The sequence below is a fragment of the Odontesthes bonariensis genome, chromosome 15, assembly GCF_027942865.1.
Source record: "Odontesthes bonariensis isolate fOdoBon6 chromosome 15, fOdoBon6.hap1, whole genome shotgun sequence".
NCBI lineage: Eukaryota > Metazoa > Chordata > Actinopteri > Atheriniformes > Atherinopsidae > Odontesthes > Odontesthes bonariensis.
Genome location: NC_134520.1, coordinates 35,593,971 through 35,613,883, shown reverse-complemented (window position 1 = coordinate 35,613,883; position 19,913 = coordinate 35,593,971). Strand labels below are relative to the sequence as shown.

At 42.0% G+C, this 19,913-nt stretch overlaps 1 protein-coding gene across 2 annotated transcripts in view; it reads right to left on the bottom strand.

Moving 5' to 3' along the window:
• Nucleotides 1-19,207, bottom strand: part of pde4dip (phosphodiesterase 4D interacting protein) — a 159,821-nt gene extending 140,614 nt beyond the window's left edge. The window contains exons 1-2 of one of the 2 annotated variants that reach the window (XM_075486076.1): nt 19,085-19,207; nt 1,206-1,258 (exon numbers count right to left, since the gene is read on the bottom strand). In XM_075486076.1, coding sequence (XP_075342191.1) covers nt 1,206-1,212 — 7 coding nt within the window. In that variant the 5' untranslated portion in view covers nt 1,213-1,258; nt 19,085-19,207. Of the gene's footprint in view, nt 1-1,205; nt 1,259-5,422; nt 5,784-19,084 lie in introns of those variants that run through there. The other variant, XM_075486075.1, reaches the window with a different exon arrangement.
• Nucleotides 19,208-19,913: the final 706 nt, after the last annotated feature.

Genomic DNA, 19,913 nt, shown 5'->3' with positions numbered 1-19,913 from the left:
CCGCCATTTCTGAAAGAGTCTACTGTGTGCCGGTCAACATTTGGTCAAAATTATTTGCATTTCAATATCAACAAGCTCCAACTCCAACAACAGTCTTTCTCTCTCGGTCGCCATCGTTCGCTGTGAGGAGTGGAAAGGAGCCGGAAGGTGAACCATCAATCAACCACTTTCACCATAGACGTAAGAGATTGGGTCGTCTAACGTAGCGCCGCCTACTGATCGGGAGGGGAACTGCCTTGCGTATCCGACAGCCCGACGGAGAACTTCGAAAGGACGGAGAGCCTCTGCGTGACCACGGAGTCCGATTGAAGGATAGCTACGGAGTAGCATACCGAGGCCTTTAATCCGACTGCGAGTAACCCGATCCAATCCAATTCTTAGTCAGATTAAGGTGTCCACATGAACTTAATAACTCAGTCTAATTGTAATTTAGCCCTTAATCCGATCCGGTCCAATTTATAGTCAGAGTAAGGGGTAAACTAGCCTGGGAATTCCCATGCTGCTTTGCGCGCAATTTCATTCACACTGCAAAGGCAGCCTGGAAACCACCGCCCTTATTTTGGCCTGAGTTAGGGAACCAATCACAGAACGGGGGGGGGCAGCAAGACGATGACGACGTCTAAGCGCGACACCGAAGCTTGTAGAGTGTTAATCCAACATGGCAGCGGACACAACGTTACCGTTCGATGCAGCCTTAGAAAGTGTTTTAAGTAGCTTAGAACGCAAGTTTACTTTTAAAAAAGAGCAACGTTTGGCGTTGAAAGATTTCTTCCTCGTCGAATTTCTGTCGCTCTACATACATCATCTGGTATAAGTGATACAATTGGCTATGAATCGCGTGCAAAGCAGCATGGGAAGAACCAGACGCCATTTGATAGACATTCGTAGCGCCCAATAAACGGCTCTAGGCATTCGTAAACCACGCCTCAAATACGGGAAAATGCACACCTAGTTCCCAGACCACCATCTCATCCAGATATGGACGCGTCAGCCAGGCTAGGCGTAAACATGAATTTAATAACTCAGTTTTAATGTAATTTAGCCCTTAATCCGATCCAGTCAAATTCTTAGTCAGATTAAGGTATATACATGAACTTAATAACTCAATCTTATTGTAATTTAGCCAATAATCTGATCCTTTCAGTGCCATGTAACCCCACTGACTGCAGGAGACACACATTCAAGACGATTCAGGAGGCACTTACCCATCATAGGTCCGACGCTCTTCGGCCGGGCCCGTTTATCTGCACCACAGTGCCTGAAAACAGAGAGACAGCCATCAGCCAAACTCCCTCAGACTGAACTCTGCCCCATGCGTCCATGCACTGACCCTCATCCTGCAGCCACCAGCTGTATGACAGTAAACTGTTTTTACACCTATTCCTGCTGCAGAACCCGTCTGTGAGAGGAGAAATCCCCACAGCGCAGAGGGCCAAAAATATCCAGGAAGAGCCGAGCTGCCGCTGACATGTCAGGCTGCCGCTGACATGTCAGGCTGCCGCTGACATGTCAGGCTGCCGCTGACATGTCAGGCTGCAGCTCGCTCACATGCTGGTGGTGGAAACTGAGTCAGCGCATGCTTCCAGTCACACAGCCATCACTCACCAGCAGAGACACAGTAAACACAGGGGCAAGAATTCAGGAGATCCTTCCAGTGAAGGGACTTTACACACAAATGGACCTCTCAGCAGCTTAATGGGAGCATTTTACCACTCATGATCTGGTTCAAGAGTTTAGAAACGAAGGTTTTTCTCAGCTGAAATCAGAATAAAAACCTTTTTTTAACATTTCAGGAGCTAAAAGAATCATCTGCTCCTCAGCAGGTTTTAAAATGAACAAAATCTAACAACAACATGACGTATAACACACTGAGTCTTTATTCATAGAACAAAACACAGAAGCAGGGAATGAAAAACTAAGTGAACCCTCGCTGCTTCCACAGGAATTCAGAGGGTAAGTAGCAGAAATTAGAGAAAGACTGAACAGGTATGTGTTGTGTGGAAGGGCTGCAGGAGAAAGCATCTTCTCTAAAAAGAACATGGCCGGTATTTTTGAATTATATAGAAGACATGACTAGATAAATGTGATATATGTGATACTCCTGTACCGATTTGATTTGCTCAGAGATCAAGGTTTGATATATGGTATAATGTAGGCACTTTGTTTGTCTTTTTTTTGTCATTGTTGTTTGTTTGCTCTGTAGTTTGGATTGTGAGTTAATGTTCATATGATATATTCAAAAGGGAAAGAAAACTGTTGTACATCTATAATTTTCTTGATTTCACTGATTTGTATGTTTATCTGTCTGCCAAAAAGATTAATACAAAATAAATAAAAAAAGAACATGACAGCACAGCTTAGGTTAGCAAAGCTGCATCTGAACAAACCACCAGACTTCTGGAACAATGTCCTTTGGACAGAGCAGACCAAAGTGGAGATGTTTGCTCATAATGCACAGCAGCACGTTTGGAGGAAACCAAACACAGCATATCAGCACAAACACCTCACACCAACTGTCAAGCACGGTGGTGGAGGGCTGATGATCTGGGCTGGTTCTGCAGCCACAGGACCTGGGCACCTTCAACATCATCAACAGGACAAAGATCCCAAACACAGCAGCAGATCTGTACATGATGCCAGTTTAACTGGAAATAAACAGAGTCCTACATTTATGAAGACATTAGTTTGTATCACTGTAACTGATGTAAATGTCACTTAAATCTGATGCTGGTGCCTGAATAATTAAAATATTTTCCCAGTTTTGTTCCGGGACTTTTTAAAGGTGCATTCACAAATTAATTAATGTCATTTAGTCTGACATATTCCAAACTGAACTTTCCAATTTGAAACCAGATCAACACCCAAATCTGAGAATATTTCTCGTAATTCTTGACATTCTTCATACTTTTTGGTATTCTCACATCCAGAACAAAGAAAAGAAAAGATATTGTCAGCTACCGTTATCTCTACATTCTCACAAGTTTATCAGGGGTTCACTTAGTTTCTCACTCACTGCTGCTACCAGCTGCTGGATCAGGGGTTCACTTAGTTTCTCACTCACTGCTGCTACCAGCTGCTGGATCAGGGGTTCACTTAGTTTCTCACTCACTGCTGCTACCGGCTGCTGGATCAGGGGTTCACTTAGTTTCTCACTCACTGCTGCTACCGGCTGCTGGATCAGGGGTTCACTTAGTTTCTCACTGCTGCTACCAGCTGCTGGATCAGGGGTTCACTTAGTTTCTCACTCACTGCTGCTACCAGCTGCTGGATCAGGGGTTCACTTAGTTTCTCACTCACTGCTGCTACCAGCTGCTGGATCAGGGGTTCACTTAGTTTCTCACTCACTGCTGCTACCAGCTGCTGGATCAGGGGTTCACTTAGTTTCTCACACACTGCTGCTACCAGCTGCTGGATCAGGGGTTCACTTAGTTTCTCACTCACTGCTGCTACCAGCTGCTGGATCAGGGGTTCACTTAGTTTCTCACTCACTGCTGCTACCAGCTGCTGGATCAGGGGTTCACTTAGTTTCTCACACACTGCTGCTACCAGCTGCTGGATCAGGGGTTCACTTTCTTTTTCACTTGACTGTATGAGATTCACTTCTCTGAGTGAGACAAAGTCGATATAAAAAAAAGGAGGATTTCTTCAGGATCAGAGGAACACGGCATGGATTTCCTCTTCATCCTCTTAGACTTAATCTCTAATTGATGATTCAGGACAGACTAAGTCGGTTTAAACTCTTCATTTATCAACTAAAGTCAAGATCAAGCCGATAATGGAGCTTAGCATCCGTGTGAGAATGTAAAGAGCCGCGTCTCTGGGGTGTCTCTGGATAACACGGATATGTGTTGGAGATGTGACTGGAGGCGGCCGGCTGCAGCAGAACAGAGCAAAGTGACAGAAGAGGCCACACTTCTTCCCTCATGTGTTGGTGCTCATCATTAAAAGGTGCAAAACACACCAAATCTGGTCCGAACACACAGGACCGAGCTCTCATCTGTTCAGCCCTACCATCCAGATCAGGTCAGGTGGTAAAATTGGACAAAAGTTGATATTTCTGCAGCTCTGAAGGTCATCCTGAAATAATGTGAGCATATTCGATCATTAATCATTTAGGTTTCCGATGAAGGTCTAAAACACACCAGCTGTAGGTTAATGCTTCTTAATTAAAGAGTTTTTCTTGGTTTTGTAAAATGGATCATTTCCAGTTTTTGAATAATAAGCAGGACTAAAGCTCGCTGATGAGCTGCAGACATCTCAGTAGAAGTCTGTTAAGGAACCTAAAACCTGGTCCTGGTCCCACCACCTCTCAGTTAGGAGTACCAAGAACAATTTTTAGTCCGACACTGAAAAGGAACCCGTTAAATAAAATGTGCAATTAATAACGAGGAAAAGCAAAATCAGGAACATCCTGTCAGAAAAACTGCTCCATGCATCTGTTCCTTCAGAACGGAGCACTTTGCTCCCAGACTGCAGGTTTACTTGAGTTGTATTACCCTCCTGCTGCCTGTAGGGGCAGTAGTTTAAAGGTCATTTGGATTGGAGAACCTTACAAGTCCAACAAATCTCCAGAAACTGGACAGTTCTGGACCATTCTCCTCCCCCGGTGTATAAAACTCTGCTGTTTTCTTGGACACAAAAGCATCTCAAACACACAGATTGTAAGAAAGCAGCCAATGACATCATCAGTCTGTGACCCGTCTATTTGAGGCCCCCCCGTTTCGCTTCCAGACGTCGCCATGTTGGTCTTCTCAGCTGCCAAACATGACCATTTTGGGACAGCTGAACACCAATCCTTAAAATCTGATGCTTTTTTGAGGCCCAATCGCAAAACAATTGGAATGCTGTGTAAGAATACAGATAAAAACAGGATGAAATGATTTAAAAATGACTGCAAATCAAATTTTTTGTCTGGAAAATGGGAGAAAATAACCACTTCATAAATATCCTCTGTGCCAGAATGCGAGTAGGAATGGAAACAAGAGGTAAGAAATCTACCTTCCCAGTGTTATTTGGACTTAAAATGAAAATAGTGCATTTTTTAAACAGATCGGATGAAGTTAGGGTGATAAAAAGACAAAACATCTCGAGTTCAGCCAGTCTGCAGGAGGAATAAAAGTCCAGAGACGTGTACGAATCGCTTTTTAAAGGAGTCGTCGACCCGCTGACGGGCTGGAACAGGTTAAATGTCGGCGGTGAGCACAGATAATTCAGCTGTTTGCTTTGAAACGAGCGAATCAAAGCCAGCCAATAGCTGCTCAACATGAGGGGACACCACTCTCTGCATTATGTAACTGCAACACAAAGCTTCTCTTTTCTTAAAAGCAAAGGCAAACCTTTCACTTTGCCTGCCTTCAGAGCAAAGAAAAGGCTTTTCTGAACGTACACCCACAGAAATGACTCATCCCAGGAGAAGCCTTACCTTCCTCTGTAAAGATATCCACTCATTTTCCAGCCGAATCACAGAAAAAGCCCCCCAGACTCCAGCAGAGCCGTGAGGTGAGCAGGACTCCTCACTCTCACAGCATTTCACCTCATGTGTTTATCTCCCAAACTGTCAGCAGAGCTCAGAAAAAAGAAAAAAAAAGTGTCCCTACGAGCAGCAAACCGGTAGTTTGTGACTCCTCAGAGCCAAAGCAGAGTGACCACAGCGAGGCCGCGAGGCCACGAGGCTCCCAGAGCAGCGAGCGAGCACCCAGGCAGCGCTGCGACGTGGCAGCCGGAGCAGCAGGGAGGAGGTAAACACCGCCGGGGAGCAAAGGTGCAGCCTGCTTCTGCATGAAAGAGCGATCTGTTCCAGCACGCCGCTCCACCGGCCGTGCACGTCTGTGTCAGCATGTGCACGGACCGCACTAACGTCTTCCCACCGCCGCTTGCAAAATACCTAACATGTCAATTAGGTATTTGCCTGTGCTACCTTTAGGAGGCAGGGTGTGTGCACGTTCATGCACGCTCTCATGGCCTCACAGGTGTGTGCACGTTCATGCACGCTCTCATAGAATAGAAATTAAATTTTTATTAATTTATTAATTAATTTTATTTATTTATTCATCCCCCAATGGGGGAAATTCAAATTAGTCAAGTAGCTCCAAAAAAATTATTAATATTTACAATGATTGTATATTAACAACAATAATAATACCAATTTTAATAAAAATATACTACTACTAACTAATAATAATAAATGTAATAATAATAAATTATTAAATAAAATAATTTAAAAAATAATAAAAAATAATAAAAATAAATAAAATAAAATAAAATCAATGTGAGAAGAACTGTTAAAAAGCCTTCTGGCTGTGGGAACAAAGGACCTCCTGAACCTCTCTGTGCTGCCAGGATGTTGTGGAGAGGATGTTTATTATTCTCCAAAACAGAATCTAACTTCCTCCTCATCCGTTGCTCCACCACAGCACTGAGAGGCTCCAGCCTTCTGCCTACAACAGAACCTGAACCCTTTTTCACCAGTTTGTCCAGGCTGTTTCTGTCTTTAGTGCAACTCCCCCAGCAGACAGCAATATAAAAACAGCATACAATTCATGCACCTCCTCCTGGCCTCACAGGTGTGTGCACGCTCTCGTGCACGCTCTCATGCACCTCCTCCTGGCCTCACAGGTGTGTGCGGGCATGTTGGAGCAGGTAAAACCAGGTATGACTCCAGCTAATCTCCTGCAACACAGAACACACTGAGCTGGTTTCCATGTTTTCTCCTACAGATCAGCAAACCGCCCCCCCACACACACTAAGATAACAAATACCAGCAGCTTTCATATCCCAGCGAGCGGGAAGCCGAACACAAAGCGAGTCTATGAGCTTAAAAAAAGAACGCGGCCGAGCCGAGCGGACTGAGGCCGACGGCAGCGCGTCGGGGCAGGAGGAGGCGTTCAGGATCAAAGACAGACGTGGAAATTCCTCCTCGGACGTGGTCTGCACATCCAAACTCTGCTCTACAGTTCCAGTGTTACAGAATCACTGAATAACAGAAAAACAGAAAAACAGAATAACTGAAAAACTGAAAAACTGGATAACTGGATAACTGAATAACTGCCCCCCCTGACTGCAGCACCGAGGTGATTTATGACCCCCCACCCCTTCATTTCGCTGCTTCTGGCTGTTGTCTTTGCACATTCACGGCCTTCTCTCACCAGCTTTCCAGCCAGGAATGATGAGTCTTCGTCACGCATCGGCGTCACGTGTGAAAGTGCAGAGCGATGCCCCTCTGTTATCAGTAGGGGGGGGGTAACAAAGGCTGAACAGGCTCTGTGAGTAAGCAGACATCATCAGAACACCCCCCCCCCCCCATACACTGCCAAAAATAGGGGTCTTCAAACAAGACAAAAATCACTAAAACTAAGGGAAAAGGTACTCAAAACAAGTGAAAAAATCTGTCCATGCAGCAAGATAATTTGACTTGGCAAGATTTCTTAAATTAAGATTGTAGAAGTCTTGTTTCTAGATTTAACAAAGGCAGTTTTGTGAACAAACATTTGTCATATGCTTAAAATCCAAGGAATAAAGTGTGTTTTCAGATATTTTCTGTGTGACTCTTGAATCAAGCATGTTGAGTTTGTTATTGAATCTTAAAACAAGATTTATTTTGATGAGACTTTGGAGGAGAAACGTAATACATCTTATTTTAAGTGTTAATTGTCTCATTTTATGATTCCCTGCCTGTTTGAGACAAAAAAAGTAAAGTTTTGCTTGATATGAGATTATACTGTTAAGTTGAAGACTTAAAATAAGAAATTAATTCTTAAAACAAGAAAAAAATATCTAGCACTTCTAAATGTAAGGTTTTTTTTCTTGGTAAGAACCAAATAATTTGCAGTGTAGCAGTCGTGGGTTAACAAAAACGTCTTTTTGCACCAATAAGCCACCGATATTTAATTTCAGGAGTCCCAACACCCCCCCTGGATTAGCACCACAGAGCTTGATACAGAGCTGAGCCACCTCCCAACTACCCCCCCAACCAGAACTGTGTGTTTCTGGAGCTGAACACCTGCAGCACGGGGAGGGTTTGGAAAGTACATTCCTGATTCAGGACTTTGTGCTCCGTCTGCAGGCTACAAATAGATGTTCTGTTGGTGAAATTCGAGGAATCTCCGTCTCCTTTTTTTCTCAGGCAGAGGGGAGAGACGTCCTCACATACCTGCCTCACATTCCACCCGTGCAGCTGCTTCAGAGACTGAAGGCTGCCGAGCCGACATGTTATGCAATCAGCTAAAACAACAACATCTTCATCCAAAAACAAACAACAAAAACAAACAGATGAACAATGTCGTCAGGACTAGTTTTTTCCAGCTGCGTCTCCTGGCCAAAGTTAAAATGTTTTTAAGTCGTCATGACCTTGAGAAATAAGTTCAAGGTCAGACTGTTTTAATGCTCTTTATGTGGGCGTCTCCCAGTCTTCTCTGTCGCCTTCAGCTGGTGCAAAACGCTGCTGCCCGTCTTTTAACCAACACCAACAGACGTGTGCGCATCACTCCTGTTCTTAAAGGTAGGGTAGGAGATCCTGGATTTTGAGTCCAGCGAAGCTGCATTTTGAAAATACACAGGTCAAAAGTCCCAACCCTTTTCTTCACTTTCCCCCCGAAGCCACGCCTCTAGAGTACATGAACGCGCACGAGCACGAAGGTGCACGAGTGCTGTTCTGACAGCAAGCATCGATCGTTGCCGTATTTAGTATTTAGTTTATGCTAACTATACGTTTAATAATGCTAGGCTAGCCAAGCTGGCTCTAGTTTAGCTTCCTGCCAAGCTTCTGGACACGTAATTCGTTCACGGAGCAGGGTACGCGCACAGGGGGAAGGAGGGGGAAGGGAGGAGCAGATTGCAGTTTGATAGACGCATCAGAATCCAATCATCGTTAACGGTCCGTTCAGTATGATTGGATAGTGTTTTTCCTGGATTGTACGTTCTAGAGGCCACTAAAACTTTTCATATTTGTGTCAAAACTTTTAATTAATTGGTTGCAATGGGGGTGTGAAGAGTATTTCAGGCAATATGTAAAAAAATGTTCCAGAAAAAGAACCCCTACCCCACCTTTAAGTCCCTCCATTTCTGTCCTTTATAGAACTGATTTTAAACTTTTTTATGTTTGTTTTTAAAGCTCTTAACGGCCTCACCCCGTCGTATTTATCTGAGCTTTTAACAGTCCTGGTAGAGCTCTGAGGTCAACAGAGCAGTTATTTTATTGTTTTTATTTCTTCTTCTCTTTATTTATTACCTGCTGTAAAGCACTTTGGCACATCATAAGGATCATCTGTAAAGGGGCTGTAGAAATAAAGTACATTTACATTCACCCAGCAAGTTGCACGCTGGGCGTTTCTCCAGCACAAATGGTGTGATAACCTCGATAAATTTACCCCACGGGTGACTTTTAAACAAGTAACTGGAGAGTGGGAGGGGAGCATCCCTTTCCGGAGGGACAGAGACGAGTATTTAAGACTAAATGCGAGTACAGCATCTGAAATGAGCTCCAGTTAACACAGAAAATAAAACTTGATTGTTTCTGCTCATGATTCTGTAAACTTGACCAGGCTGGATTTAATTAAACTGGATGGATGTGTTCAACATGAGAAAGGAAGCCATAAATCTAGTGTAAAAATCTGTTTTACTTGCCCTGAAATGAGAAAATTACCCTCAGCAGAGGACGAGCTCTCCGACCAGCTGTACTGACAAAGGGATAATGCACACAAATGACATCAGCACGCACCTCATAAACCATGTCAGGGACCACTTTTGGGTCGTGTTGGACCGACACTCACGTCTCTCTGAGGTAATTAAGCTGCTTTATTACGTTTGCCCGACTCCGACAACCTTTCTGCTGAAGCTGCCTGCACCGACGCCTTCAGTAAGGAGCATAAATACAGAGTTATAAGTAATTCATGGTTTATACGAAGTGAAGGTTTCCAGCTGTAACTCATTATCGTCAATCATCACAACAGATAAGCTTCAACATTAATGTCTGTGACACATTTAAGATCCAGAAACTACAGTCAAATGTATGTTTTTACTCTGAGTTTGTGCTGATAAGAGCTTCCCTGACACTTACTTTTACTTAGTAAGAAAAGGCACAAATCCAAATGTCTCACACGCCACGCTCCCGGTGTAAAGGAGGACGAATCTCCCAGCGGTTTGGACACCTGGAGCCTCCAGGTGAGAAAGAATAGAATACTTTATTCTTCCCCCAATGGGGGAAATTCAAATTCGTCAAGTAGCTCAAAAAAAATAATAATTCTATTTAAATATATATATTTACATATTTTAATATGAATATTTACAATAATTGTATTTTAACAACAACAACGATAATACCAATTCTAATAAAAATATAAATACTTCTAATAATATTAATAATAAATGACTAAATAAATAAATAATAAAAATCAAATTTTTTATTATTATTTATTCATTTATTTATTTATTTATTATTATTATTTAGAAAAAAATCTCAAATATATATCGATATTTTGTTTCCCGATAAAGTATCGATTTTTCAGCCACGAGTATCAATTTATTTTTTTTAAGCAAACTTTATTTAAAAGTAAGACGTTACAATTAGTGAAAATACAGAACATTAATATAATACAATGCAACACCAGAGGGTCACAGTATACAAAACAGTGATAAATTAGTGAATAAAAATGTTATTAAGTGTTCGTTTGTTTCTGTTTGTCTGGCGGTGTTGTCCTTCCGGTTCAAAGGTCGAACCACCGGTCCAATCCATATGTCTATGGTCCAATCAGCGACGATTCATGTCAAATCACACTGTCCCTTTTTTTCAGGCTAAAGCTAACGGCTAATCACGTACACCGCTAGGCCAAAGCCAACGGCTAGGCTAAAGCTAACGGCTAATCACGTACACCGCTAGGCCAAAGCCAACGGCCAAAGTCAACGGCTAGGCTAAAGCTAACGGCTAATCACATACACCTATAGGCTAAAGCTAACAGCTAATCACGGTTAGCATTCACAGTTCGTTTTATACTGTACAGCTTAGTCACAGTTTCAAAAACACTCATATGCTTATAATTACCTCTCGGTTGGTCACAAAGTTCTTCACATCAGGTAAACCTGCCGTTTTCCATAAAAAAATAAGAACTCTGCTCCACCAAATCACTCCAAAACGGTCAAGATCACTCGTCTCCCTCCTCTCCATCTGCTATGCCCCGCCCCCTCACCTATATACTGCCCTGCGATTGGCCGGAGTTACCTGAGCTCAACACGTGCCAATACTGTCAATAAATTGAATGATTAACAACTCACAAAACATTTAATAATACTATATCTCACAAACTTTCAGAAGGTTCCGAAGGTCCTTTGTTCCCACAGCCATAAGGATTTTTAACAGTTCTTCTCAAATTGATTGATTGAATTTTTTAAATTTATTTCTTTATTTAGTCATTTGTTATTATTATTAGTTAGTAGTAGTATTTTTTTTAACTAGAATTGGTATTATTATTGTTGTTGTTAATACAATCATTGTAAATATTTAAAAAAAAATTGAGCTACTTCAGTAATTTGAATTTCCCCCATTGGAGGATGAATAAAGTATTTTTCTATTTCTATTTTATTTCTAAACACTATGAAAATAAATGGCATAACTTTTATTTTAACAGATCACTTCTTTTGCATTTTAACCATGTTTATGCATTTTTACCCAATTCAATACATGGTGAACTTTTATGAACCGTGAATATTTGTTCTCCAAATAAATCAGTTGTTTTAGGGATCTAAAATGAGTGAAAACTTTGTTTCTTGCTGACTTTCCGACACACCGAGTTAACCATGATGAGCGGTGTGAGATAAGGCTGTTATTTCATGCTGAGGGAAGGAGGGAGTTACGGTAAAAGAAGCAGGAAAAAACATGAGCAGACCTGAAATGAGAGAGAAGTGGGGGAGTACATGCTGACAGAAAGCTACACCCTGTCATTATCCTGATCACACCTTTACCACAGCCGCTCCTCCTGAGTCACAGTCCCTCACTCATACCATCATCCAAACCTCCAGCTTCTGAGCGTTTGCGTAGTGCATTAAACTTATTTAAACAAAGTTAAGCTCATATGTGGGGTTACAGCCACTGGTATGGCTGTGAAATCCATAAATAGAGTCGATGTATTTCGTTTAAAACGGCGTCCAAAGCAGCTCCTGCTTCGCTCACACGGGATCAGAACCATTTTATTTAGAGTTATTAACTACACTGGCTGTGTGTTGTACCTGAACACCTTCTTTATTTTACTTTAAACTGACAGGCTGCAGCTGCGGGCAGCTGTGGGCGATGTGGGCGACCGCCCAGGGCGCACTCGATGTGACTAGACTGATCTCAGGCCACACAACACAAACTGCTTCCAATCCACATAAACTGTATTTCATTCCTAAAATGAACATCGACCCATATGTATGGAAGTTTTTCTGTGCCATCAGAGTTTTAATACGAATTTCTAATATTGAATTTTTACAGCATCAAAATCAGAATTTGAATTTGAAAAACCAACAGTGTAAAAAAAAATTCAACTTCAAAGAATTCATTGGAAAAAAAATCAGTTTGTTTACTTGTTTAACCCCTGTTACCACTGATTTTTTTTTTTTAGAAATTGATTTTTTTTTTTTTTTACACTGTTGGTTTTTCAAATTCTAGTCTGATTTTGATGCTTTAAAAATAAATATTAGAAATTCGTATTCAAACTGATGGCACAGAAAAACTTCCATACATATACCTTCATGTGATTAACTGGGTTATGTGAAAAATGTAAATAAAATAAATAAATCTGTGCAGCCATCTCCGTGAATGTGTTCACGTCACGTGACTCCGGTTGATTGACGGGTGAACGGACGGCGTTAATGGGAAAAGCAAAGGTAATAATGTGGAGTCATCATGGATCATCATCATGGTGAAAGACCAAATAAGCCATCAGGTGCCCAGAAAGAGAAGAAGAGAAGAAGAGGAGAAACAGGCAGAAGATAAAGGGATGCAGTTTTATATGAGTGACGTAGGCTACAGGCTATCTGTTAGCCTCTTGCTAACATGTTGCTATTAGCCACGACTGTGTTTGATTTTTAGTTTTGCTGAACTAGAATTAGAATTGAGGCATCAGGTCATGCAGCTAATTTCACCCTAAGGCAACCTGGTCTGGTTTGTGTTTGCAACACAACAAGAAATCCCGACTGTGGATTATTTTTATTGCTATGAGCTATATGCTAAATTAAATAACTTAAATAACTTCTAATATACATTGACATGGCATTTTGTAAGCTACATGTGGTATATTTTTGTACCTTTTGTATTTGTCAGGTCTTTTATTGTACTTTCTTGTTTTTATGTGTAATTTCAGTTTTTTTTTCAATTTTTTTTAAGCACTTTGGTAAACCTTGTTGTTTTTAAATGTGCTATAGACACTGAGAACAGCAGAAAAAGAGCTCCTAATTGTAATAATAATCACTTCGGTAAATAAATCAATAACAACAGCTGAAGCCACAAAATGACACAGAGGAGCAACAACTTAGTGTGTCACTCCTTCACAGGATGCATGAGGATTACAAAGCCAGCTGTTCTCTGGACAGTTGTCACCAAAAGATGACACAAAGGTCAACACGTGTTCAGGTTGTTCACGAGCTTTCAAAGTACAGCTTCATGTCAAAAGAGGCGAACTATCCCTTTAATAAGAGAGATCATGTGAAAGATGAGGCACAGAAATGTAACAACCCGTGAGAGTACATGAAACGAATCACTTTTCTGACTCATGTTGAACTGAACTAGAGTGTTTGAACCATGACGAACAGAAAAGATCAGTCAGAAAGGCTGTTACACACTAAGTTAAAGTTACGTAGAACACCGTTTTCTCTGGGAACAAAGATTTTAAGCCAATGAATCAACTTCTATTTGTTGACTAAATGCACAGAACAGCAGGTGGATCCACCATTAGAAATGTTTGTTTCACAGCAGGTGGGTGAAAGAGGGGCTGCTGTCCATTAAACTTGAAAAGCTCAGATTTTCCCTCAATGGTTCCTCAGGTCCTTTTGAAAAGACTTGGAGACCTCTCTTAAACTATATTGAATCTTTGACATCTCTGCCTGACTGCGACGACTGAGCCCCCCATATATTTATTTATTTATTTATTTTATTTATTTTATTTATTTTCTTTTTTCATTGTTTTTTTATTATTTTTTATTTATTTATTTTAACATTTTTATTTAAATTTACTAGTTTACTTTGTCATTTTCCATAATCATGTGTTTGTTGTATGTGTTTTGTACTGTTTATGTGTTGATATTGAATTCGTAGAACTTTTCTCCGTTGCGTGGGGTGGGATAAAAAACTGGGGAAAAAATTATAGAATGGAAGGCTTCTCTGTTGTGCTGTACTGCTACATGTCTACCTGTGAAATTGCTTCCAATAAAGAAAGTCTATAAAAAAAAAAAAAGTTTTTTAAAGCTTCAGAGTAAATCCGACCCACTCGTGATACAGGAAAAGGTCCAAATATCAGAAGAAGAAGCTAATTTCACCCAAAACAGGAAGAAAATGGACTAACACGGGTCTGTGAACTTTCTCTCTACAGGAAGGATGTAGCTGTTGAGCTAACTTCAAACCTTTCCATGTGTTTCTGCAGCTAACAGAGTTCTGGGATGATCCAGGAGACATCCTCCTACGTACAGTCAAACATAAGATGAAGTCACTTCAGACCCCAGAGCAGCAGAATCTGCAGAAATTTAAAGTTTGTTTGGTTCAGTGGGAGCATGTTGGCAGCATGTGGCCATTATCACTGTGCCAGATGTGTTTTCAATCCAAGCCGGTCTGTAAGGTGCATTTATTATTCATGAGCATCGGGCCGACCCCCACACAAGGCTCATGTTACTAAACACCACTTCTGCAAATAATCAATAACTCTGTGGCACTTTGGCTCCAAATCCTGAATCTGAACCCAGAAGTGACCAAGTATTTAGAGCCAGTAAAAACATTTCAAGACAAATCTGATCCAGAAAGTGTCAGGATCAGAGAGCTCAAAGAGGCCAGGCCTCTGCGGCACTCAGTGGGGTCACATGGCCCTGAAAGGATCAGATTATTGGCTAAATTACAATAAGAATGAGCTGAGCAAGGGTATATGGCGGTGAATGAATGGGATCAGAGGCACAAAGCGTGTCATACCCCGGTATGATAGGCGGCGCTGTACCCATTCCAGCTGTTGCTAATAGAGCCACTTCCTGTGGCTCTATTAGCAAAATTAGTAAAATTTGAATTTTACTTTCATTAAATCTGTAAACACTGTGTGATAAATGGCTACCAAACACAGCATCCTCCATCAAGCTGCTTATCTTCCTGTATTGTAAATGTTTCCTTAAAGCTGTGAGGAGAAACCCTGTGGTAGAAGAAGCCCGATGAACTGTGCCTTCGTGCTTTAAAGCTTATTCTGTGACACCCAAATGTTCCAAATTCATTTAAAGGATCCATGGCATGAAATTTTCACTTGTTACCACAAGAAAGTGTCTGTATCGTTAGCTATGCAGCTAGTAGCAACAGGTATGCGTGTGTCATGTTAGCAAGCCCTTATCTCTGCCAACTGGGCTGTTGGAGGTGTTTGCATGCCCATGAGATGGTTAGCTCGCTCATTTTAGACCAAAACCCCCTACTTCAAGCTTCCTGAAGAAGAATGAATCCGCAAATTCAGTGCATTTCATCAGGATAATGATTCATTCATGGTTCCAGAGTCAAAACGGTCAGTCTGTCTGTGTCGTTAGCTCTGCAGCTAATAGCTCGGTCACTGTCGCTAATGTAACAGTAAATAGCATGAGGTATGCGAGTGGACACCTCATTTACTGTAACGCCAGTGTTGTGTACTTATTTGTTGTTTTGATAGCCGTCCTGCTGTTGGTGTTATGGCGCGCACGATATCTGCCTTTCCCCTGATTGAAGTGACTCGCGCTACGTGCATCTTTGCAAACCAGAGCAATCAGCTGAGAATGTCAAAATCCTCACTCCTGCTTTCCCCTTCACTCACACCTTTTTTGCTGTGTCTTGTGTAGCACTTGCTTGATGTTTGACTGTGTTAGGAGAGTTGTTCAGTAACTAGTTCGTCATATTGTCAAAGTAAACTCATTTCAACAGGTTTCGCTAGTTTTAGTCGCTAGCATCTTTGCCCCGCCTTTCTCCTCCTAATTTGCATTTAAAGCTGCAGACCCTAAACAGCTCATTCTGAGGATCCTAAGGAAAGCTCATTTTTGGGACTGGCTGTAATTCTGCACCAAGGCAGAATTTTGGGGGAAAAAACTCAGATACAGTATTAGGGGACCACTAAAGCCTATAAAAATATATAAAAGCCTCCATTTATTTTCATGCCATGGCACCTTTAATGGGCTGAATCTGAGTTTTTTTCTTTCAAATATGTAAGAAAAAGTTGGATTTCCCTTTAAAATGACTGCCATTGGTTACTTAATGACACATAAATACACACGATAAGGAGAAGAGGTGTGTTTGTGGTGAAGAGTTAAAGTACAGCAGAGGTGATGATTCAAGCTGCTGCTAACTGATTTTAAGGCTTTAAAGGTGACACATTATCTCTTCCAACTCTTTACTCTGATGTCATTTCATCAAAATAGTGATAAGGTTTGATCTATCAGTTAATGTTCTCAGAGAATTGGCATTTCGGTCCCGTGGGGGCCACTTATCTGTACAGCAGAACTGCAGGCTTGTGTTGGAAAAAAACAAATAAAACAAAGAATTTCCATGATACCGAGTCAGCTGTCACACATCTAACATCTCTGTGAACCTGATTTAATAAACCGCCTCTTTAAATGAATCAGTGACCGGTCCAACAGAAGACCAGCTGTGCAGTCACATCCCACCAAAGCTGCGTTTCTGAGTCGTTATTGACCAGATTAGGAAGTAAACGCAGCCCTTAAACCATCAACAGATTACTCTAACAGGTTAGAATGATAGCAGAAACTGAGCACTAATGGTGTTTGCACTGAAAAAGACGCCCAAATCAAATAAACTTAAGATTTCGTCATATTAAAGGGGCTCATCAAAGAAGGTTGCTCAGTATTCTCACATTTGCTGCTTGTTTTTAAATTCATTTAAATGATTTTATTTGTTTCTCTTTATATTCTTTTATGCATTTTTAATGCTTCTTCCACTCCCTGCTGCAATGTTTTTATTTTATGTGAAGCACTTTGAATTGTTCTGTATATGAAATGTGCTACAAATAAATTTGATTTGACTTTGAAATAAACTTAAGATTGATGACACTGAACAATGTGATTAAAACCATTGGAGCTAAAGCCACACAAGCGACTGGAAGGACCCTTTGGAATATTAATCTGACTGATGAGTGGCTCTATGACCCAAATCTGCATGCAGGCGTGCATGTTGGAGATGTGATGGAAGAGGCTCGGACAACTTTTGCAGCATCTTCTCACACATTTAGAATAAACATATCTGTTATAAACATGTCCAGCTGTGCCTCTTTCTTGTAAAAATGACACATTTGTGAATCTGCTCCAACCTTATTCTGATGTTTTCTGACTCTTCAGATGCACAGAGTTGCACATGTTTGCACATTCACAGCAAATAAAGCAGCGCAGTCTCCAAAAGAAAGACCAGTGCCCAGGGGCGTGGCTACGGGGGGGCTGGGGGGCACTGCCCCCCTGAGAAATGCCCTGTCCATCCAAAGAAAACTGGCCAGAAAAAAGGCCACAATTTATTATCTCTGTTTGTGTCTTGTATAAATGCAGGTGGTGATTTAAAAAAAAGCATATATCTGCAAAGTTTATAGCTTTATTTATTTTTTTGTTATCGTGTCCCCCCCCCTTCCTCCGTAACCTTAACCCCTTGCTGCTGAAAAAAAAAAAGGCGGTTTTCACATTTTCGGATGTTTTTGTTGTATATAATGATCTGAAATGTAAACTTAATGAAGGTAATAAAAAGCTGGAGTTGGCTGTTCTACATTTCTTTACAAAAAAAAAAATCATAAAAAATTTCCACTCTGTTAAAGCGGCACTATGCAACTTTTTCATGGTCATAAAATTGCTTGGCAATCATCAGATAGCTTGGCTGACCCGTTCTGATGAAAACGGTGACATTTCCATCTCCATCTGGTGGCCCTAGCCCGAAACAGCGCTTGCAACTTTGCCTGTGGCGCCGCGTGCTTTGTTTACCTCTGGAAGTCTCGCGACACACGAGAGCCGAGAACTACTGCTTCACGGCAGGTGGCAGGTCTAAAGGGCTCTGAGCCGAGCCAGGGAGCCTGATAAGACACACCTCTCTCCATTAGCTGTCGACGGCTAAATTGAATGTGGTTAGCTTCTAGAGTAGTAATATATAATATGGCTAGACTGTCGCCTTATTTTCTACGGAGCTCCCCCTACAGCTTTGGGGTGTGTATTGCATGGTAAACAAACCCCGTATTACTGAAAGTTGCATAGTGCCGCTTTAACAAAATTGACGGTCATGATTTATGCTAGTGTGACCATATTTTCATTACCGAATTGAATCATTACTATTATTATTATTTTTATTATTATAATAATAATACTTCTTCTTATTATTATTATTATTATGCTTGAAGTTGTAGTAGTGGTTTTCCACCGATTTTTTTCAGGTATTGTTTTCTGCCCCCCCGCCCCAGATGAGCTAACTGCCCCCCCACACATGCCATGCTGGTTACACCTCTGCCAGACCCTGAAGTGAACATGCGTTCCTCCTGGCCACAATTAATAAATAAACCCTGCTTCCAAAAAGAAAAAACACCAGCATGGCCCTTTAAGTGGAAGCCCAGAGGCTGAACTCCGTTCTGGGCCAGCTGGGGATCCCACAGCGCGCACATCAATAAGTCAATACAGGAAGCAGCTTGTGCTCAGAGCAGTCAGACAGCTCCATCACACAGCTGAGTCCTGCTTTGTGGACTCCGACACACACCGAGGGTCTGCGGGGTAATTACAGCCGCGCGCAGGGGCAACAAACAGCCTAATTATGGCGCACATCTCCAGCATGTTTGGTTTAAATCCGCCTCCATCACTGTCTGCTCCCACATGAGCAGCTCCATGACGCACTTGCACTCAGAACAGCCCCAGCATCGCAGCGCAGCCCGGTTACCTCTCAGTTCCTGAGCAGTGGTGTCCTCTCCATCTCTGTGGTCACATCCGCGGGACCCTCCGCGCGCATCTTCAGTCAGCCCCCCCCACCCCCAGGTTACAGGAGTCCGGATCCGCGCGCCAGCAGCATCCCTGAGTGTGTTAAAGATCTGGAGGCAGAGAGATGCTGAGAGACGCTCAGAAGCAGCCGCCGCTGCTCCCGTTTCAGCTCATTGGTCGGCCGCAGAGAGAGAGAGAGAGAGAGAGAGAGAGAGAGAGAGAGAGAGAGAGAGAGAGAGAGAGAGAGAGAGAGAGAGAGAGAGAGAGAGAGAGAGAGAGAGAGAGAGACCCCCCCTCCCCCCCTGATGCCGTCCAATAAAGCGCGGGCCAGGGTTGCACGCGTCAGATGCGCACCCACATGAAACATTAAGGGACAAAGCCTCGTGATGCGGGGGAGGCCCGCGCACAGATGTGTGAAGGTTCATCAGCTGGAGGAGTGGAAGGTGTTCAGATACAGTGAACTGGAGTTTGGGTGGGGGGGGGGGGCTCTCTGGGGGGAGCTGAGATTAAATCATCACAATTACAGTCACAGAGATAAGACAAGATATAAAAGATAAATATAACTATATAATATAAAGATTTATCAAGCACATGCCCAGTTCTGTCACCTGTCTCTACTTTGGTTTGTGTTTCTAACGTACGAAGAGGGCAAAATGCTGCCGTTTTCTGTGGGAAATTTGTATTTTACTTTCATTTAATCTGTAAACACTGTGTGATAAATGGCTACCAAACACAGCATCCTCCATCAAGCTGCATATCTTCCTGTATTGTAAAGGTTTCCTTAAAGCTGC